A 23180-nucleotide genomic window follows, 5' to 3' on the forward strand; every position below is an offset into this window, starting at 1 on the left:
TGGATAAGTGATGATATTCAGAGTTTGGAGGGAAAATTTCTTTAAGAGAGTATAATTTTGCTTGGTAAGTCATAAAGCCTAAAGCTTAGTCACATATAGAGAAAGCTGCCTAATAATTAAGAGTTGACATTTTAACATGGTATTTGCAACAGACACATTGGATACTTAATTAAATGGAAAACTGCTTATTTTTAAAGGACTGAAAAAATTCAACTCTCCTTGGCAAATGAAGTCTTCATAGTATCAGAAATGGGAAATCTGAAGGATGTGGCTCATTCTCTCTTTCGATGATGCAGAATTGCTCTAAGCAGTAAGCTTACAGTTTTCAGACAGCATCAGCAGATACAACTGTGTCAGTCTCTCTTAGTATGGGGTGTTTGTAACTGCACAGGGGAGATGATAAATAGTATATGTGATTTGATATCTTGATGATGGCTTAAACAGATACTGATGGACAGATCTGTTGTTTGATATTTTTTTCACTAGCCCTGAAGATGCTGAGACATAGAGATGGCTGTGATTATCTTTTGTAAGACAGGAAATGCAGTCTTTAGGGGTTTCTGGAAGTAGAAAGGTCATGCAGTCTGGAACCTGTGAGCCTTTTCAATCTCTAAGTCATCAGGTATGACCTCATGAATTATGATGATAATATTAGAATGTAGGGTGCTTGCTTTTTCTAGTTCTTACTCATTGAAAATATATTCATTAATGTAATTGTTTATTGTCAGACTTTCCTTAGGATATTTGAACAAGTAAGATTTATGGCAGCTAAACAATATGATTATTAGAAATGTGTGTGTATGTGTGTGCCTGTGTGTGTGTATGTGTTTAAATTTGTGTTTACTTTAGCTTTTTGGGGGAGAGGGCGGTAAAGGAAGAGATTCTTTGAATGTGATTAAAAGCAAGGTTTGGGGCACTTCAGATTTTTCCAGATTAAGCCTGAATAGAGTCAATCTTTATATTTTACTTCAAGTGATAAAAATAGTATAAATTGATCAAACTGATAAGGATACATCGTAGCTAGCTGCTTACAGATACTGATATATTGCAAATATTTTTATTATTTGGAATTTCTTAACCATAGAAATTGATGCTGCTACCATTGTAGTGTGCTACATAGCAAAGAAAGTTTGGTGAATAGAATCATCTTTGTCAGCATCTGACCTATAAACTAATTTCCTGAAATTTATGTTGCATTATCTGAACTGTTGTAAAGACACTGGTTTTAATCATTTCTCAGATCTATTGAAATATTGATGCTCTTGGTGCTTTTAAGGTAGATATATACTAACGTATTGTTCATAGAAGAAAGGAGACTATAAATCTGTTTTTCACAAAGAAAGCTTGTGTCATTTAAGCTTGTTGAAGATTTTTTGACCCAGAGAGCTTCGTCCTTTGCTTACTTTCATTTTCAAACTGAAAATACTTGACTATGTTAAACATGCAAATGATTTGGATTTCGGTGTCCATTTTGTACTGAAACTCTGCCATTTATTTTAAACTATTTTCACCCATCAAGTTATATATAATGCATTTAACTTTGATTTGTTATAGCATGTCCTCAGAATTATATACTTGGATAAGAAACTACCTATATTTGACATTCAGATTTTGAAAGAAATATATTTCATTTTTCAAAATATTGTACATGCTTCTGCCTCAATGTTAGAGAACTTTTCAGGTACTCCATATTAAATGATCAAAAAGAGAGAAATATATTGCAGCAGTTCTCAACAGCAAGATGGTTTTGTCTTCATGATTCTGTAGCCTGATTGTAATTTAATGCCTTATCAGGGTGAAAGGACATAGATTAAAAAATGAATATATTTAAGGAAGTCTGAAACAATGAATTGATTCAGTTAAGGGGTTTCTCCTTTTTAATTAAAAACACATTCTGCCTACTGATATTGACTATAATTTATATGTTATTCAGGCTACTTAGCCAGCTTATATTCTTATTAGTAGGGAAGATTGGCATATTCTTAAGCTTGATTAATTTTGAAATGATTTGAATATACCTTTTAATTGCAACAAAACATGTCTAATCTGTTAGAATTTATTTCCAGTATTTGCATGTATTAGTCATTATGAGTACATTCTGTTTCTTGGCATTGCTTTGGGATTCCTCTTGGTATTGGTTTCACAGCATTCTGCTATTTTTCACTGTATTCCTGACCTTTCAAGAGAACCAAACTGTAAAGATTTTTAGTTACTTTCCGTTAGTGGCATTTAAATGAGGATATCTTGATAATTTTGTAAGGTGGAAAAAAATTACTATTTTAGAATTGTCATTTCTGTCACAAATCAGATAAATTTTTCTCTATTACTATTTCAAAATATACTACAATAAAAAGCAAAGACTGGTTAGAATGTAGTTAAATGCAATGCCAATCTTTCTTCTTGCATGGCAAGATAATCTTGATCTTTGGAATGATAAAACTGATTGTAAACTTGCCCAGTAATGATTGGTCATCTTCCTTACAAAGGCTGCCTTCGTTTATACTATTTTACATGCATTTCATTATACATCATAAAGGTTTTAAAGGTAAGCTGCCTATAAAAACTATTTGAGTAATTCTTCAATTCAGTAAACATAGTAAAGGCTGAGCATTGCATGATACTGTATGTATTTGGTGTTATGAGGAATGCAGAAAAGAAAAAGTCATTTCCTGCTTTCAAGGAGATTAGAAAATGTATACAATAAATTGTGTTCACATTTTGAATGGACTTTTGATAGGCAGTATGCTACAATCAGTTTTAACTTAATCTATAAGCTGATGAATCCTAGAAGGAGTTACATGTAACCTTTTTTCCTCATGTAAATTTCTTGATATTAGATAAATGAAGGCTTAGGTCAAACTGTATCATTATGCATCCCATAACTTTATTGAAAATTGCATTAAAGACTTTTAGAGTGCATAATTTCTTGTATAGGGCTTTATAAACTGTGAATCAGTAAAATAGCAAAATAGCTTTGCATGTTGTATAAGCCATCACTCTCAGTATGAGACTGAAGGTGGACCCAGTCCACTGGCAGGAGGTAGAAGTATCAGCTCAACATAGAGACTTGATCAATCCTGTCTAATTCCAGGCTCAGTGTGGGTAATTAAGTATTATGGAAGGGGTTTTGACTTTATAGGGATAAAACTTGGAAATAAAGAGTAGCAAATATGGAAGTATCTGTTACTAACTAGGTCATTTGGAGAGTCCTTTGAATAAAATGGGGGAATAGGATTTACCTCAGGTTCTGAGAAAGCAGATCAGGACCAACTAATTATGGAAGTGGACCTTAGCTGCTGCTTGGTGAACAGTCAGGCATTACTCTCTTCTCTTTCATTCCAATATGTTTGCTGAAAGTTGCAGGAAGGTGGGTAGAGAAGATGCAAAGCCCTTGTTTCCCCAGAATCCCAAACTGGAACACGCTGCCTGATAGTGCCTCCAAAGTGCCTGTTTCCTTGTATTAGAGCAATAGAAAATTGATTTGCAAATTCTTCTGGTTTGTAATGGCTGGCTGCAGTAAGAGGCTTGTGCAATGGTTCAGTGTCTGGACTGCCATGTTCTCTGGGTTCAAATCTTAGCTATGCTACTTACCGGCTGTATGATCTTGGCTTGTTTCCTGATATGTAATATAGGGATAATAATGGCACCTACCTCAAAGAGTTGTGGTAAACATTGAGTTAATGTATGTGAAACACTTATAAGAGTACCTGACATATATCAAACATATTATTGTCAACATCCTTTGTCGACAGACTTTGTTATAGACATTCTAAGAGGTTGGATGGGCTATTGGCAAGACTTTGTAACAGTCATCATGCAGTTTAGTTTTGTTCCCTCTCCCTTAATCTCTTTATCAAATAAGAAATTCAGCCAAAAATATATGCTACACTGAAATATAGTTATAAAAATGCAAACAAAGAACAACATGCTATATCCGATTCAATTCTAACATTTACTGACAATAAGAATTGTGACTTGATGAAAGATTTTGTGTTTAAACTTTATATCTACCTGCTAGGCTGATCCAAACTCTCTTAGAATTCTATGTGTGCAGATTCTTTGCTTCTCTGTATTACACCAACTACTTTATTCATGACTGAAAGATTACTAGGACTTTGGGAAAATTTAACAGCAACTTAAGGTCTTTCTTGTTTATTGTTTAAGACTAAAATTAAGGGGTAAAAAAAAGCCTTTCTTTGAAGGCTTAAAAAAAATAATAGGGGCAAATTTACCTAGCATAGATTTAGTGATACTTAGTCATCAAAAATGTCCAAGACAAAAAATTTTACCGAAAGTCAAACACAACTTGTTTTTAATAATTTTATTTCTTGGCATTTTTATTCTAGATGAAACACTAAATGAAATATATTATAAATGGAATGCTACATATATAAGTAGAACAATTCAAGTTCCCATTTGATAGAGTATAATATTTTGAATTGCTGGTGATTATTTAATGTAAAAACATTTATCTGCTTAAAATTCTCAATAAACTTCAAAGAGAAGTGAGTAATATGATATTTGGATTAAATTTATATGCTTAAATATGGCATTTTGTTACATCTCTGAATTTCACTTCTCTCCTCTGAAGAAATTTCCTCAGTGTGCTGCTGTTTCCCCCAAATTGGCAGAGTCAGTTGAATCTCAGAATAATGCAATTTTTAAAAACAAACATACAAAATCCTACAATGTTCTAGAAAGAATTGTACTGGGCAAGGATATAAAAGTCTGTAGGTCTCTGCCTTCAGGAGGTCACAGGTAATGGGTTGTAACTACAAAATACAAGTAACTATGGCAGAATATGAAAGTAGTGAATGCCATGAGGTAGTCTTGAAGACTGGCCAAAATAGAGAGAAAAGGTCATTTCAGGCAGAGGAAACAACATCATTAAAGGTAGGGAGGCAGAAAGCAAATAATAGAATAGTTCATTTTGGCTATAGCCTAGTGGGATAACTTAGACTCACCACAGGAAAGGTTTGTTGGGACCAGATAAGTGTAGAATCTTGAATGCTAGACTATGATTTCTAAACTGAGAACATTTCTTTGCTGATGTACTTATTCCTGGAAAAAATAAAATAAAAAAAACAAAAGAGCAGTACCTATATTTTGAAGTCATTTTCAGAGCTCTAACCCTCTTGAGACTTTGAGAATGAAAATTAAATTCCTGAGTAGATTTAGTAGTTAGTAGACAAGGTAGGGGGTAGAAACAAACTGAAGGATTTTAATAAAATTTTCTATCAAAATTGCACATGAGAGCATTTCTCAGTCTATCCACAAGCACTCAAAAGTCCTAGATTTCAGATCCTAAGAGACCTCCTGCTTGTCCGTGATGTAAACTCCATTTTATTGGTACGTAATCTGATTTAGCTTTGGCTTTGTTTTTGACATTTCCTAAAGCAAGGACAATCTAGTGGGATCATTTTAATACAATGAATACTCATGTTACTATGGTGAATAGTTGGATAAAAAGGACTTTGTCTTAGGGAAAATTGGAAATTAAAATTACCATTTTGAATCACGGAAGTCGTTGAATATTTTACCTTTGTTCTCTGTTCATTTAAAAATCATAAAGTAAACCATGTTTGCAAATACTTTTAATATCGCCTTCTTCTACTCCATACACCAGAGGCATTTTAGTATTGCCTGAGGTTAGTAAAAAAGCTGGATACCTTCCAAGAGCAGATTTCCTTTAGATGTGACAGCTGGGATGTGACTTTTGGTATCAGATGCAGGAAGACGTCATTTGTACATGGTAATTGTGAAAAAATTGGAACTTATTACTCTCACTTAGTATAAATGATCCATAAAAAGTATGTCAGAAGTAAAACTCCTGGAATTCTACAGGGAGAGTTAAAATAAAACCAGACACAGGTGCTCATCTGACTCTATTTTTAGAACAATAGGAGACTCATATAACTGAGAATGCTCTGTACTTCCTGTATAAATCTACATTATTTGAAAGTCGTATTTTCTAGAAGTTCCTGTGAAGTTGTACTTATTAATCTTTGCAACTTCACATTGCCTAGGAAAGAGCCATTCACCTGGTAGGAACCCAACAAATTTTCAGTGCTTGTCTTAGAATCATAGTCCCATTTCTGAAAGAAACCTTGAATATCATTGGGCTTCAAGTTGTTCTAAAAATGTTTAAGCATTTAAACATGGTTTTCTTTCTCAAAAAGCAAATAGAAGGCATTTAGAGGAAAAGGACCCTTTCTTCACCTTAAGACTTTTAAAAATGGCAATATGGGAAGATTAATAAGAAGAATAAGTTAAGGGAGAATTCAATATTCCTCCATGAAACTACACTTTCTAAAAGGCAACAGAGGCTGGTTCCAGTGAAGCATATTATGATGTGTGGCATGTAAATGTATATCATTATCCCTACTCATTTTTTTCCCCAAATTCAATTTAATCTCATAAGAATTTATTGAGGCTACTGTATAACATGGAGGAAAGCTGTATACCACAGTAGCAAGGAGCTAGGGCTCCAGAGCGGGACTCCTGTGTTATGATCCCATATCTTCCACTTTACTGGCAATTTTTATCTTAGGAAGTTACTTAATCTCTCTTTTCTTCAGTGTTTTCATCTGTGAAATGAGGACACTAATATGTTAATCTCTAGAGTTGTAATGAAAATCAAGTAAAATAATAAATTAATACTTCAAACAGTGCCTAGAGTGTTTGATACAGTGCCTAGCTTAATAAACATTGGTTATTATAATTATCCCCACTGAACTAGGTAAATGCTACAAATATGTATGTGTATATTTGTGTGTATACACACAAATATGCATATATGTACACACACATACTCTACATCCTATGTAAACACAATTTTAGTATGTATGTATGTCTATACATACGTATACATTCTACCTTAAGTATATATAGTATACTGAAAAAGAAATTTAGTAGCTTGCCCAAGATCAAAATTGCCGGCAAAGGATAGGAAAATTTGAGTTTCAAACCCAGAAAGTCTAGCTCTACAGCTGTTGGCCTTAACTACTGTTTCATACTGTTTAGAGTATAGACACCTGAATTAGATAGCCATGTATAAATTAGCATATTCTAAATGCCAAATTGAGACTAAAGACATGAAGGTAAACTGAAACTACTGTGAAAGACTTAATGGAAGAATTGTGACTTTTATTTTATTTTAAGTTCTGGGGTACATGTGCAGGATACGCAGGTCTGTTACATAGGTAAATGTGTGCCAAGGTGGTTTGCTGCACCTATCAACCCATCACCTAGGTATTAAGCCCAGCATGCATTAGCTATTTTTCCTTATGCTCCCCCTCTTCTCGCACACCCCGCAGCAGACCCCAGTGTGTGTTTTTCCCCTGCCTGTGTCCATGTGTTCTCATCTTTCAGCTCCCAGTGAGAACATGTGGTATTTGGTTTTCTGTTCCTGCATTAGTTTGCAGATGATAATGGCTTCCAGCTCCATCCATATCCCTGTAAAAGACATGATCTAATTCCTTTCTATGGCCACATAGTATTCCAGGGTGTCTATGTACCACATTTTCTTTATCCAGCCTATCATTGATGGGCATTTGGGTTGATTCCATGCCTTTGATATTGTTAATAGTGCTGCAATGAATATACGCACGCATGTATCTTTATAATAGAATGATTTATATTCCTTTGAGTGTATACCCAGTAATAGGGTCAAATGGTATTTCTGGTTCCAGGTCTTTGAGGAATTGCCACACTGTCTTCTACAATGTTTGAACTAATTTACCCTCCCACCAAAAATGTAAAAGTGTTTCTGTTTCTCCACAGCCTCGCTAGCATCTGTTGTTTCTTGACTTCTTAATAATCACCATTCTGACTGGCATGAGATGGTATCTTATTGTGGTTTTAATTTGCATTTCTCTAATAATCAGCGATATTAAGCTTTTTCTAAATATGTTTTTTGGCTGCTTATATATCTTCTTTTGAGAAGTGTCTGTTCATGTCCTTTGCCCACTTTTTGATGGGGTTTTTTTTTCTTCTAAATTTGTTTATGTTCCTTGTAGAGTCTGGATACTAGGCCTGTGCCAGATGGATGGATTGCAAAAATCTCCCATTCTGTAGGTTGTCTGTTTTCTCTGATGATAGTTTCTTTTGCTGTGCAGAAGTTCTTTAGTTTAATTAGATCCCATTTGTAAATTTTTGCTTTTGTTGCAATTGCTTTTGATATTTTTGTCATGAAATCTTTGCCCGTGCCTATGTCCTGAATGGTATTGCCTAGATTTTCTTCTAGGGTTTTTATAGTTTTGGGTTTTACATTTAAGTCTTTACTCCATCTTGAGTTAATTTTTGTATAAGATGTAAGGAAAAGGTCCATTTTCAATTTTCTGCACTATTTATTAAATAGGGAATCCTTTCTCCATTGCTTGTTTTTGTCAGGTTTGTTGAAGATCAGATAATTGTAAATGTATGGTCTTATTTCTGAGTTCTCTATTCCGTTCCATTGGTCTATGTGTCTGTTTCTGTACCAATACCATGCTGCTTTGGTTACTGTAGCCTTGTAGTACAGTTTGAAGTTGGGTAGGGTGATGTTGCCAGCTTTATTCTTTTTTGCTTAGGATTGTCTTGACTATACCAGCTCTTTTTTGGTTCCATATGAATTTTAAAATATTTTTTTCTAATTCTGTGAAGAATGTCATTGGTAGTTTAATCATTGAATCTATAAATTACTTTGGGCCGTATGGCCATTTTCATGATGTTGATTCTTCTTATCCATGAGTGTGGATTGTTTTTCGATTTGTTTGAGTCCTCTCTGATTTCCTTGAGCAGTGGTTTGTAGTTCTCCTTGAAGAGGTCCTTCACATTCCTTGTTAGCTGTATTCTAGGTATTTTATTCTCTTTGTAGCAATTGTGAATGGGAGTTCATTCATGATTTGGCTTTATGCTTGTCTGTTGTTGGTGTATAGGAATACCTGTGATTTTTGTATGTTGATTTTTTATCCTGAGATTTTGCTGAAGTTGCTTATCTGCTTAAGAAGCTTTTGGGCTGAGATGATGGGGTTTTCTAGGTATGGAATCATGTTATGGGCAAAGACAATTTGATTTCTTCTCTTTCTATTTGAATACGCTTTATTTATTTCTCTTTGCCTGATTGCCCTGGCCAGAACTTCCAATACTATTTGAATAGGAGTGGTGAGAGAGCATCCTTGTCTTGTGCCAGTTTTCAAGGGGAATGCTTCCAGCTTTTGCCCATTCAGTATGATATTGGCTGTGAGTTTGTCATAAATGGCTTTTATTATTTTGAGGTATGTTCCTTCAAACCTAGTTTATTTAGAGTTTTTAAGACGAAGGGATGTTGAACTTTATCAAAGTCCTTTTTCTGCATCTAATGAGATAATCATGTGGTTTTTTTCTTTAGTTCTGTTCATGTGATGAATTATGTATATTGATTTGCATACGCTGAACCACCCTTGCATCCCAGGGATGAAGTAGACTTGATTGCGGTGGATAAGCTTTTTGATGTGCTGCTGGATTCATTTTGCCAGCATTTTCTTGAAGATTTTTGCACTGATATTCATCAGGGATATTGGCCTGAAGTTCTCTTTATTTGTTATATCTCTCCCAGGTTTTGGTGTGAGGATGATGCTGGCCTCATAAAATGGTTTACAGAGGAGTCCCTCCTTTCCAATTGTTTGGAATAGTTTCAGAAGAAATGGTACCAACTCCTCTTTGTACCTCTGGTAGAATTCAGCTGTAAATTCATCTGGTCCTGGGCTGTTTTGTTTGGGAGGCTATTTTTACTGCCTCAATTTCAGAACTTGTTATTGGTTATTGGTTATTGGTTATTCTTCAGGGAATCAACTTCTTTGTGGGTCAGTGTGAGGAGGGTGTATGTGTCCAGGAATTTATCCATTTCTCCTAGATTTTCTAGTTTGTTTGCATAGAGGTGTTTATAGTATTCTCTGATGGTTGTTTGTATTTCTGTGATATCCCCTTTATCATTTTTACTGTGTCTATTTGATTTTTCTCTTTTTTCTTCTTTATTAGTCTACCTAGTGGTCTAGCTATTTTATTAATTTTTTAAAAAAATCACCTCCTGGATTCATTGATTTTTTGAAGGGTTTTTTTGTGTGTCTCTCTCCTTCAGTTCTGCTCTGATCTTGCTTATTTCTTGTCTTCTGCTAGCTTTGGGGTTTGTTTGCTCTTGGTTCTCTGTAAATAGTTCTTTCAGTTGTGATGTTAGGATGTGGGTTTGAGATATTGCTAGCATTTTGATGGCAGCATTTAGTGCTATAAATTTCCCTCTTAACACTGCTTTAGCTGTGTCCCAGAGATTCTGGTATGCTCTCTTTGTTCTCATTAGTTTCAAAGAACTTCTTGATTTTTGCCTTAATTATTTTATTCACCCAGAAGTCATTCAGGAGTGGGTTGTTCAATTTCCATGTAGTTGTGTAGTTTTGAGTGAGTTTCTTAATTTTGAATTCTAATTTGATTGTGCCATGGTCTGAGAGACTGTTGTGATTTCAGTTCTTCTGCATTTGCTGAAGAGTGTTTTACTTCCACTTATGTGATCAATTTTAGAGTAGGCACCATGTAGTGCTGAGAAGAATGTATATTCTGTTGTTTTTGGGTGGAAAGATCTGTAGATAACTATCAAGTTCACTTGATGCAGAGCTGACTTCAAGTCCTGAATATCTTTGTTGATTTTCTGTCGTGATGATGAGTCTAATATTGACAGCAGGGTGTTATTATCTCCCACTGTTTTTTTTTATTATTATACTTTAAGTTTTAGGGTACATGTGCACAATGTGCAGGTTAGTTACATATGTATACATGTGCCATGCTGGTGTGCTGCACCCATTAACTCGTCATTTAGAATTAGGTATATCTCCTAATGCTATCCCTCTCCCCTCCCCCCACCCCACAACAGTCCCCAGAGTGTGATGTTCTGCCTCCTGTGTCCATGTGTTCTCATTATTCAATTCCCATCTATGAGTGAGAACATGCGGTGTTTGGTTTTTTGTCCTTGCGATAGTTTACTGAGAATGATGATTTCCAATTTCATCCATGTCCCTACAAAGGACATGAACTCATCATTTTTTATGGCTGCATAGTATTCCATGGTGTATATGTGCCACATTTTCTTAATCCAGTCTATCATTGTTGGACATTTGGGTTGGTTCCAAGTCTTTGCTATTGTGAATAGAGCCACAATAAACATACATGTGCATGTGTCTTTATAGCAGCATGATTTACAGTCCTTTGGGTATACCCAGTAATGGGATGGCTGGGTCAAATGGTATTTCTAGTTCTAGATCCCTGAGGAATCGCCGCACTGACTTCCACAATGGTTGAACTAGTTTACAGTCCCACCAACAGTGTAAAAGTGTTCCTATTTCTCTACATCCTCTCCAGCACCTGTTGTTTCCTGACTTTTTAATGATTGCCATTCTAACTGGTGTGAGATGGTATCTCATTGTGGTTTTGATTTGCATTTCTCTGATGACCAGTGATGATGAGCATTTTTTCGTGTGTCTGTTGGCTGCATAAATGTCTTCTTTTGAGAAATGTCTGTTCATATCCTTTGCCCACTTTTTGATGGGGTTGTTTGTTTTTTTCTTGTAAATTTGAGTTCATTGTAGATTCTGAATATTAGCCCTTTGTCAGATGAGTAGGTTGCGAAAATTTTCTCCCATTTTGTAGGTTGCCTGTTCACTCTGATGGTAGTTTCTTTTGCTGTGCAGAAGCTCTTTAGTTTAATTAGATCCCATTTGTCAATTTTGGCTTTTGTTGCCATTGCGTTTGGTGTTTTAGACATGAAGTCCTTGCCCATGCATATGTCCTGAATGGTAATGCCTAGGTTTTCTTCTAGGGTTTTTATGGTTTTAGGTCTAACGTTTAAGTCTTTAATCCATCTTGAATTAATTTTTGTATAACGTGTAAGGAAGGGATCCAGTTTCAACTTTCTACATATGGCTAGCCAGTTTTCCCAGCACCATTTATTAAATAGGGAATCCTTTCCCCATTGCTTGTTTTTCTCAAGTTTGTCAAAGATCAGATAGTTGTAGATATGCAGTGTTATTTCTGAGGGCTCTGTTCTGTTCCATTGATCTATATCTCTGTTTTGGTACCAGTACCATGCTGTTTTGGTTACTGTAGCCTTGTAGTATAGTTTGAAGTCAGGTAGTGTGATGCCTCCAGCTTTGTTCTTTTGGCTTAGGATTGACTTGGTGATGCGGGTACTTTTTTGGTTCCATATGAACTTTAAAGTAGTTTTTCCAATTCTGTGAAGAAAGTCATTGGTAGCTTGATGGGGATGGCATTGAATCTATAAATTACCTTGTATCTCCCACTGTTATTGTGTGGGAGTCTAAGTCTCTTCATAGGTCTCCAAGAATGTGTTTTATGAATCTGGGTGCTCCTGTATTGGGAGCATATATAATTAGGACAGTTAGCTCCTCTTGTTGAATTGAACCCTTTACCATTATATAATGCCCTTCTTTGTCTTTTTTGATCTTTGTTGGTTTAAAGTCTCTTTTGTCAGAAACTAGGATTTCAACTCCTGCTTTTTTCTGCTTTCCATTTGCTTGGTAAATTTTCCTCCATCCCTTTATTTTGAGCCTATCTGTATCTTTGTATGTGAGATGGATCTCTTGAATACAGCATGCCAATGAGTCTTGACTCTTTTTTTTTTTTTTCTTTTTTTTCTTGATACAGAGTCTTGCTCTGTCGCCCAGGCTGGAGTACAGTGGCATGATCTTGGTCACTGCAACCTCTGCCCCCCAGGTTCAAGTAATTCTCCTGCCTCATCCTCCCAAGTAGCCGGGATTACAGGCATGTGACACCACGCCCAGCTAATTTTTGTAGTTGTAGCAGAGATGGGGTTTCACCATGTTGATCAGGCTGGTCTTGAACTCCTGTCCTCAGGTGATCCACCCACCTCAGCCTCCCAAAGTGCTTGGATTACAGGCATGAGCCAGGGCCTTGACTCTTTATCCAGCTTACTATTCTGTGTCTTTTGATTTGGGCATTTAGCCCATTTAATTGAAGAATAATATCGTTATGTGTGAATTTGATCCTGTCATCATGATGCTAGCTAGTTATTTTGTAGATTTGTTAGTGTAGTTGCTTCATAGTGTCATTGGTCTGTGTACTTCAGTGTGTTTTTGTAGTGGCTGCTAATGATTTTCCCTTCCATATTTAGTGCTTTTTTCAGGAGCTCTTACAAGGCAGGCAGGCCAGGTGGTGACAAATTCCCTCAGTATTTGCGTGTCTGAAAAGGGTTCTATTTCTCCTTCACTTATGAAGCGTGGTTTAGCCAGGTATGAAATTTTGGGTTAGAAATTCTTTTCTTTAAGACTGTTGAATATTGGCCCCCAGTCTCTGCTGGCTTATAGGGTTTCCACTGAGAGGTTTGCTGTTAGTCTGATGGACTTCCCTTTGTAGGTGACCTGGCTTTTCTCTCTGGCTGCCCTTAACATTTTTTCCTTCATTTCTACCTTGGAGAATCTGACGACTATATGTCTTGGGGTTGATCTACTCATGGATTATCTTACTGGGGTTCTCTGGATTTCCTGAATTTGAATGTTGGCCTGTCTTGCTAGGTTGGGGAATTTCCCTCGGATGATATCCTGAAGTATGTTTTCCAATTTGGTTCCATTCTTTCCATCTCTTTCAGGTACCCCAATCCGTCATAGTTTGGTCTTTTTACATAATCCTTATAGTTCTTGGATGTTTTGTTTGTTCCTTTTCATTCTTCTTTCTCTAATCTTGTCGCCTGTCTTATTTCAGCAAGATAGTCTTCAAGCTCTGAGATTCTTTTCTCCATTTGGTCTATTCAGCTATTGATAGTTGTGGTTGCATTGTGAAGTTATTCTGTTGTGTTTTCACCTCCATCAGGTCATTTATGTTCCTCTCTAAACTGTTTATTCTGGTTAACAGCTCCTGTTTTATCACGGTTCTTCACTTCTTTGCATTGGGTTAGAACGTACTCCTTTAGCTTGGTGAAATTTGTTATTACTCACCTTCTGCAGCCTACTTTTGTCAGTTCATCCATCTCACCCTCAGCCCGGTTCTATGCCCTTGCTGGAGAGACGTTGTGATCATTTGGAGGAGAGAGGCACTCTGGCTTTTTGAGTTTTCAGAATGTTTGCATTGGTTCTTTCTCATCTTCATGAGCTTATCTACCTTTGACCTTTGGGGCTGCTGACCTTTGAATGGGGTTTTTGTGGGGTTCTTTTCTGTTGATGTTGCTGTTTTGTTGCTTTCTGTTTGTTTGCTTTTCTTTTAACAGTTAGGCCTCTCTTCCACAGGGCTGATGTGGTTTGCTGGGGGTCCTCTCCAGATCCTATTTACCTAAATCCCTTCCACACTTGGAGGTGTCACCAGTGGAGGCTGCAGAACAGCAAGGATGGGAGCTCTGTCCCAGAGGAGCACCAACCTGATGCTGGCCAGAATGCTCCTGTACAAGGTGTCTGGCGACCCCTTTTGGGGGGTCTCCCCAAGTCAAGAGGCATGGGATCAGGGACTCACTTAACGAAGCACTCTGGCTACCCCTTGGCAGAGGTGGTGCACTGCTCTGGGGAAAATCCCCTTTGTCTGGTCTGCCTGGACTCTTCAGAGCCAGCAGACAGGAAAGACTAAGTCCACTGAACCCACAAGACTGCGTCCTCTCCTCCCCACAGGGCCTCCATCCCAGGGAGATCAGATTTCTCTCTGTAAACGCCTGGATGGAGTTGCTGAAATTCTCACAGGGATGCCCTGCCTGGTGAGGAGGGATGGATCCAAATCCGACCTAAAGAAGCAGTCTGGCCACAATCTGCCGCAGCTGCTGGACTGCACTGTGGGGAATTCCTCCAGGTCCAAACTACTCAGTATCCCTAGCACTGGTAGGGGAAAGCGGCCGACTGATGCTGCAGTGATGGAGGCTGTCCCTTTCCCTCAGTTCGTCTTAGGCACTCTCCAGCCTGCTGCCCGTGGTCACAACCTGAGCCTGCCGAGAGTCTGCACAGCCCTGTGCTTGGGTCCCAAGGCACTAGTGGCATGGGTTCATGAGGGGATCTCCTGATCTTCAGGTTTCACAGATCCATGGGAAAAGTGTGGTTTACCAGGCAGGTACTACAATCACTCACCTCCTCCCTTGGCTGGGGGTGGGAGCTTCCTTTGCTCTGTGTGGCTCACGGGTTGGCTGTCACTCTGCCCTGCTTTTTCTCGCTCTCCGTGGGTCACGCCAACTGCCTAGTCAGTCTCAATAGGGGAGCCCGGATACTTCAGTTGAAGGTGCAGGATTCACTTGTTTTTGTTCTCTGTTACTTGACTTTCATTGGTTTCATTGTACTTCCTTCTGGTTTCGTTTCCACTAGAAATAATATACGCACAGTTCCTGGCATAGCTTCTCAATAAATTGCAGTTATTATTATCATAATCTTTCTGATAATTTTGTCTCAATCTTCCTCAAGGTATGCAGCCTACTGTTTGCAAAAAACAAATCTGATCTATATCCATGATTTAAATCGACTGTTGGTGGCTCTTAATAGTGACTATGCATCAGAATCAAATATGTAGGTTTTTAATAACATTGAATCCCCAAATTTATTTCAGAAGCACTAAATGAAATCTATGGAGATAGAACCCAGGCTTGAATATTTTCAAAAAACATTCCAAGTAAATATAATTAGCAGACAATGTTGAGAATTGCTGCTTTACATACTGATGACTTCCATATCTATAGCTGAAATCTATACCTTAACCTCTGTTTAGTGTTGTAGACATTGCATCCTGGTAGACATCTCTGCTCATTTGTCTTATAAATATCTCAAACTTGATATGTATCAAACTAAATATACTATATTCTCTTCAAAATGTTTTTGTCTTTCATAGCATGACAACCTGACAATCATCCTCAACTTCCTTATCGCAACCTCAAAACCAATTAATCAGCAAGTTAGGTAGATTCTTTCTCTGAAGGAGTTCAAAATCTGCCCATTCTTTTCTTTTTCTTCACCTGGACTATTGTAACCATTTCTTAACTGGTCTTTTTCTTCCCCTCACCTCAACCATCCAAAAACCAATTCACTCACTTCTGAGCTGCCAGAGTACTCCTTCTAAAATGTAAACCAGAATCAGGGGTTTGCCTACTTAAACTCATTGAAAGGCTCACCATTACTTTCAAGATAATTTTTAGAGTTATTTTCATGGCATAAAGGCACTTAGTGCTCATTGGTCATCTCCTGCCACATCCCAAATATACTCTTCAATCACTTCATCTATACTGAGGCATTGGTAGTTTCGTCACATGTTTATTCACCACTTATTCATTTGCTGAACAGGTACTTTGTGAACATCTATTATTTCTTAAATGCTGGGGGAGCAGTGTGAACAAGATAGATATAATCTTTAGTGAAGCGTGCTATGGGAATCTGAAACAGGCAATTTACCAAATCTGGGGGTTGTCAAGAAAAGCTTCTCTGAAGTAGCGATTTTTAAACAGTCATCTTTGGTTAAATTTAGTCTTAAATTCTACTGTTTAGATAGAAAGAGGCAGACTCTCTCAAGCCTCTTAAAATGTGGTCCCTTCTGTCTTTAATGCCATTGCCCCCTCATTTATGTTTGTTTTTGTCTTGCTGACCTTTTCTTATTCCTTAGGATTTATTTACATTAAGCAGCACTTCCTTTTGAAACATTCCCACATCACTGAAACAACTAATTCTTAGTTGTTTTCTTCTAATGTTTTTCTAGATTCCAGGATTTACCTTAGTTGAAGCACCATATATGCATTATTAGAGTCATTGATTTTATTCTTTCTTAACTGTGAACTGTTTAAGGGCAAAGGCATTAAATACACATCTTTTATTTCTTTAAAGCCATAACTTATATGGTGCTTGGCACATAGTTACTGCTTACTAAATTTTTTGTTGAATAAGAAAATGCAGAATGAGAATGAAATGTTCATGAGCAAATATGGCCTAAATCGCTTTGAACACTAGTAGGAATTCATATTGGCTGAGGTATGTAAGTATGGCTGGGCCAGACTCTGAGGTGCTTTAAAGTGAAATTGAGGAATTTTAGATTTTACATTTAACTAATATACTACCTTTGTAGTATGGCACATTGACTAGAAGCATTGACCTGTCTTCAAACTCTTTCCACTTTTTGTAGCTGAGTGGTCCAGGGAAACTTTTTTCACCTCTTTAAGTCTCAGAATACTCATCTGTTTTAAAGATTTTTAAGGAGATAATGTATGCAAAGTTTTAGCATTGTTCCTGGCACATTGTAAGCCTTATGATGAATGTTAGCTATTACTGTAATTATATGCAACACTGAAAAAAGTAAGACAGCTAAGGAACTAACAGTTTCAGAATGCAAAGTCAGAATTATTCAATGATTAACCATTCAGATAACAGTCAGAAAACCAAAATTTCAGTTCTAGTTCTAGCTCTCCTATTGGCTTGCCTGTATCTTAATTTTCTCCTACAAAAAAATTACAGTAAAAATACTAGATTTATGCTCTTCTCACCCGGGTGGTGTAATCATTTGAGATGTCTAAAGAAAAAACTCAGTCAAATTTTAAAAAGTGGGGATTTATAACCTTTGAAATCAATTTTCCTAATGTATTGGCTTAATGGATACTGCCATCCTTTTGCCAAAGCCGTGCCATCTGTCTGGAATACCCTATTCACCCTGATCCTTTTTGTCCTTTAATTGTTGGTTTTAGCATAAGTTAGTGGGATTAGGTTCTCATTTATATATCCCTTAGAATTCTAAACCTACTTCTGGCATAATATTTACCATGTATAACATTTAAAAGCACACATACTTGCACGTCTTCTCCCTTAGAATGTGAAATCTTAGAAAGCAAGTGTGTCTTTTAATTCAGTATTCTCATTACCTAGTACAGATTCTGGCACGTGTTAAATGATTAGTAAGTATCATCTATTAATGATGTCTCAATAGATTATGTTTTATAGATTTAAGAATATTTAAAAATGCTTTAGGGCAACAAAAAGGAGATTTCTGAAGCTCATTGAGGGGTTGTTTACTGTGAAGTGGAGATTAGAAAAATGACAATTACAATGAATAATAATAGTAACTATCAAATAATAGGGATACAAATAAGTATTATTTTGGCTACTTACTCTGAAAACATAGTAGAATTAAAAATGAAGTAAAATGAGGAGGCTTTAGGTAAAACTAGCTAATACAACATACACAGCTACTTTTCCTGTCTCCAGAAGTCCTGTTAAAAAGACAACTAAGGGAATTTTCTAAACCGCTCCTCTCCCCCAAAACTAAATGAATGTGGGGAGAATGTTAGAGGGAAAAAATTGACGAAATTTTGTAAGCAGAAAGGCAGAATGAAAATGTTAAGTGTCTTGGCCTACTGAGAAATCAGAATTATAAATTTGCAGTGGCAAAAGCTGAAATCCAATCCAATTTACAGTGACACAACCTGAAAAGGCACCAGGTACCTTTGTAAGAGAGAATTCGCCGGGTGCGGTGGCTCACACCTGTAGTCCCAGCACTTTGGGAGGCCAAGGCAGGCAGATCATTTGCAGTCAGGAGTTGGAGACCAGCCTGGCCAACATGGTGAAACCTCAACTCTACTAAAAATACAAAATTTAACTAGGTGTGGTGGCACATGCCTGTAATCCCAGTTACTCGGGAAGCTGAGGCAGGAGAATCAATTGAACCTAGGAGGCGGGGGCTGCAGTGGGCCGAAACTGTGCCACTGCACTCTGGCCTGGGCAACAGAGCAAGACTCTGTCTCAAAAAGCAAACAAACAAACAAAAAGAGACTCAAGTTGTTTAAAAGAGTATTGGATTAAAAGTTAATCACACTTCCAAATACTCTTTCTCCTCACTTCAGATAGCCATGCAAATCTCCCACCCCTACTCCAGCAGAATACTGGAATTTTATTCACTGGAGAGGGTTATTCAAATTTGCTTTGGACTATGTAACCCAGGTACAGTTAAAGGTGGAAAACACTATCTTAAGAACAGATGGATTCAGTGAGAAAGCTGCAATATCAACTCTATTCCTTCATCTTGTTCCTAGAGCTGGCAGCCAGGCCTTCAGTTACCAGGCAGGATATTGCAGAATCCTTCTCTGTGGAATCTAACCAGCTCAAGAAGAAAGCCCCAAACATATTGAAATCAGTGTTCCCCCCAAAAAACAACTAAACCAAATACTTTACAGTGTGCTCAAAGTTGACAAGCTCAATCCACATTCTCAGGGCTTCTTCAGTATTTAGTTCACACTCTTAAATATGAGCAGATAACCAAAGATTATGCAATCTCTGAAGAAAGCTTCCAACATAAAAGATAGAAGCCAATACATTAGGAAAAAGAAATATTTTGGGAGCAGAGAGTAGGATGGGAGAAAAATCTTTCCAAATTTTGTCATTAAAACCCTTAGAGAGGACAAGAAACTGGATCTATTAAATAAAAAGAAGGTGCTATTACACAGGAACATTGAGAGAACAAATAAGAGTTCTTGGAAATTGAAAACATGATAGCTGAAGTGAAACACTAAACACAATGAAAGGAAAATAAAGATGAGGTAATCTCCAAGAAAATTGAGAGGAAGGTGGAAAATAGAATAGAAAGAATGAGAAAATTAGAAGACACAAAGTCTAAAATCTGACATAACAGTTCCAGAAAGAGAAAACAGAAAATAGAAATAATCCCAACAAATTTTAAAATATTATGAGAACAAAAGGACCGGTGTATGATTTAAAGAGCTCACCAAGTGCACAGCATAATAAATAAAAATAGTACCACACCAAGGGCACATCATCATCAAATTGCAAAAGACTGAGATTAAAGAGATTCTAAAAGCTCTGAGAAAAAGAACTGACAAACTTCTATCAAGCCTCATAAATAAAAATGAAAGTAAAGACACAAATTACCAATATCAGGAATGAGAGAACGAATATTACTATAGACTCTGCAGACATTTTAGTATTAACAAGGGAATACTAGGAAAAGTCTATGTACATAAATCTGTCAACTTAGATGAATGGATCAATTTCTTGAAAATTACATACTACCAAAACTCACCCCAAATGAAATAAATTGAATAGTCCTATAACTATTCAGTCCTAAACTGAATTCACAGTTAAAAACAGTTCAAAATAAAAATATTCAGGCCAACAATGGCATGGTGGCTCACGCCTGTAATCCCAACATTTTGGGAGCTCAAGGTGGGCAAATTACCTGAGGTCAGGAGTTCAAGACCAGCCTGACCAACATGGTGAAACCCTGTCTCTACCATAAAATACAAAAATTAGCTGGGCATGGTGGTGTGCACCTGTAGTCCCAGCTACTGGGGAGGCTGAGGTAGGAGATTGCTCAAACCCGGGAAATGGAGGTTGCAGTGAGCTGAAATCGCGCCCTGTACTCCAGCCTAGGCGACAGAGGAAGACCCTGTCCAAAGAAAAAAAAAAAATTCTAGCCAAGATTTTTCACTGGAGAATTCTCTTAAAAATTAATGAAGTAATAATGCCAATTCTACATAATTTCTTCTAGAAAATCGAAGACAAAAAGACACTTCCCAAATCATTTTATGAAGCCAGAATTAACCATGATACCAAAATCACACAAAGGCAATACAAGAAAATGTGCAAACTAATATCCCTCATGAACATCAACGCAGATATCTTCAACAAAACATTAGCAAATTAAGTCCACAAATCTATGAAAAGACTAATATATTGTGACCAATTAGGTTTTATCTTGGGAATGAAAGGCTGGTTCAGTATTTGAAAACCAAGCAAAGTAATCCACATTAACAGAATAAGCAAAACCATATGATCATTTTAATTGAGGCAGAAAATGCATTTGACAAAATTTCACATTCATTCTAGAAAAAAAAAATCAGGAAACTATAAATAGAAGGAAACTTCTTCAACCTGAAAGGGCACCCCTCAAAACCTACAGTTAATGTAACACTTACTGGTGAAAGACTAAATGCTTTCCACATAAGATGAGGAATAAGGCAAAGATGTCAAATATCACCACTCTTATTCAACATCATACTAAAACCTAGCAAATGCAAAAGGCAAGGCAAGGAAAGAAAAACCATGAAGTTTGGAAAGAAATAAATAAAACCATTTATATCCACAAACAACATAATTCTCCCAAGGAATCTAAAAAACAAAGAACGCCCCCCCCCAACCAAACTCATAAAACTGGTTTAACAAAGTTTCCAGATACAAGGTTAAACACAGATATCAACATACAAAAAAGTGTGTTCAGAAAGGTATAGCATAAAGGAATTTTTTGAGGTGATAGAACTAATCTGTATTTTGATTGTGATGGTGATTATAGGAATCTATACATGTGATAAAACTTATAGAAATATACACAAAAGTTTTTTTAAAAAAAAATTGTAGGAGAAGATCATACAATTTGTAGGATGCACTATAATAGTAATAAATGCAAAAATGTTTGACTATAAGTTTTAAAATAAAGCAAATTTTTTTTTTCACAGAGGAAGTACACTTCTCTATTCCTTAAGAATAGTATTGTATCTGAAAAATTGTGCTCAGATTTGAGTCCTACATTAAAAAAAGTTAGCAAACTAGAATTTCCAGAGAAGTTGATGCAAATAGGGAAAGATTTAAAAGACATGTCAGATTAGGAACTTCTAGTAGGAAGCTGTTGTTGCCTTCTCATCACCTTTCACTAGGTCTTTTCCATAGGATGAGAAGTGACTTATTTGATTGGTGAGGCCACGTCAGTTTGGTTTTCACTGGTCCTCTTTTATTTGTAACTCTGAGTTAATGTGGCTGCCCAAATCCATATTAGGTTTGCTGGAATATAAAGCAGGCCAAGATAAGGCTTCTTGGGTTACTGAATGCTCTGCAAACCCAAACAGGCTAAAATGTAGATCCAAAGGCCTCAAATAACAGGAAAGAGTGAAAAGAGCATTTTAGCCTCAGGTCTAAGCTGTACTTCACAGAACAATACATTAATTAATTAACAGCTGATAATTTAATTACTTTCTTGCACTTTTATCTCTGTCTCAGAGAGGAGAGGAGCATAATTCATACTTTCTCATTAGAAACTTAAACATGTATTTGACAAAGAGAAGACTTAGGACTAACAGTATTATCTTCAAATATTTAAAATATCATCAAACAGAGGAAGGACTAGAATTAGTTATACAGCTTCAGAATGGGAAAAAAATAAAACAAATGCATTGAAATAATAGGGAGACAGATTTTGGTTTCATTTGTCCATTCATTTGTTCACTCATAAAACAATCTATTATCTGTCTATTTATCTACTATCTCTCACTCATAAAACAACCTATTATCTATCAATCAGCATCATTATCTTCTTTGTTGTGATAAATCCTGAGAATGTAAGGTGGTCTCACATTCTAACAATATTTCTGAATATTATAATTTTCCAAAAATAGAGCGGACTTCCTTGTGTAGTAGTTAGGTCTCTGTCCTGAATTTGTTCAAACAAAGGTTAGTTAGGTATGTCGTAGTTGGATATGGTGAGACATTGGACTAGATGACCTCTAAGAGTACTTCCAGAAAGCATAAAAGTGTAATTTCCCATTGGAAAACAAAGGAAAAACTAGTGTCAGTGAAATATAATCAGAACCACATCTCAAGGCAAACTTTTGTTTTTCATAGATTATCCATTACACTATTGAACCTAATGTTAAACCATATTCATAACAACTGGTAAAGAGCTCTGAAGTTAACCACGTAAGAAGTAGCTGATGTTATTTTTATTTCCCTTTTGCAGGTTGACCTATAGTATTTACAGTTAGATAACAACAATGAGATCCTAATTCCAATAACAATTGGTGAATCATGAAGATGTACATTTCTAGTCATTTAATAAATGTTGTTTTGAATTGAAATTGTATTAGTTTGCTTGTTTGAACAATCCAACAACGACTTCAGTGAAAGAAAAAGTATTGTTTTTCTTTTTATAAAATCATTGAATGCCTGGCACATGGTAGGTATTCTGAGAGTAAATGTGAATGCATGAGTTCTCCACAGATTAAATGAGAATCTCTTTTTAAAAATAATTAGGTAGTTGAATTTATCTGACTTCATGGGTTCAGTGTACCACTGGTCTTTTGAATATTTTCCTCTTTTTTTTTATAATGCTTGTTAAAATGTTATATTTAGGGGGGGAAACTTTTGCAATGCTGCTAAAGTCATGTTTAGAGGAAAATTTATAGCTTAACATCTATATATTCA

The 23180-nt window shown here is 36.4% G+C and overlaps 1 protein-coding gene across 6 annotated transcripts in view; it reads left to right on the plus strand.

Annotated features, from left to right (window-relative positions):
- The window catches only part of SLC4A10 (solute carrier family 4 member 10), a 477442-nt gene that overhangs the window by 200491 nt on the left and 253771 nt on the right, over nt 1-23180 (plus strand). For 5 of the 6 annotated variants that reach the window (XM_014343995.5, XM_024927814.3, XM_008974413.4 and 2 more), the window contains exon 2: nt 487-622. The exons of the other annotated variant lie outside the window; for it this stretch is intronic. In XM_014343995.5, coding sequence (XP_014199481.1) covers nt 542-622 — 81 coding nt within the window. In that variant the 5' untranslated portion in view covers nt 487-541. The remainder of the gene's footprint in view (nt 1-486; nt 623-23180) is intronic. 6 annotated transcript variants of the gene reach the window in all.

The sequence above is a fragment of the Pan paniscus genome, chromosome 13 (assembly GCF_029289425.2).
Source record: "Pan paniscus chromosome 13, NHGRI_mPanPan1-v2.0_pri, whole genome shotgun sequence".
Lineage (NCBI taxonomy): Eukaryota > Metazoa > Chordata > Mammalia > Primates > Hominidae > Pan > Pan paniscus.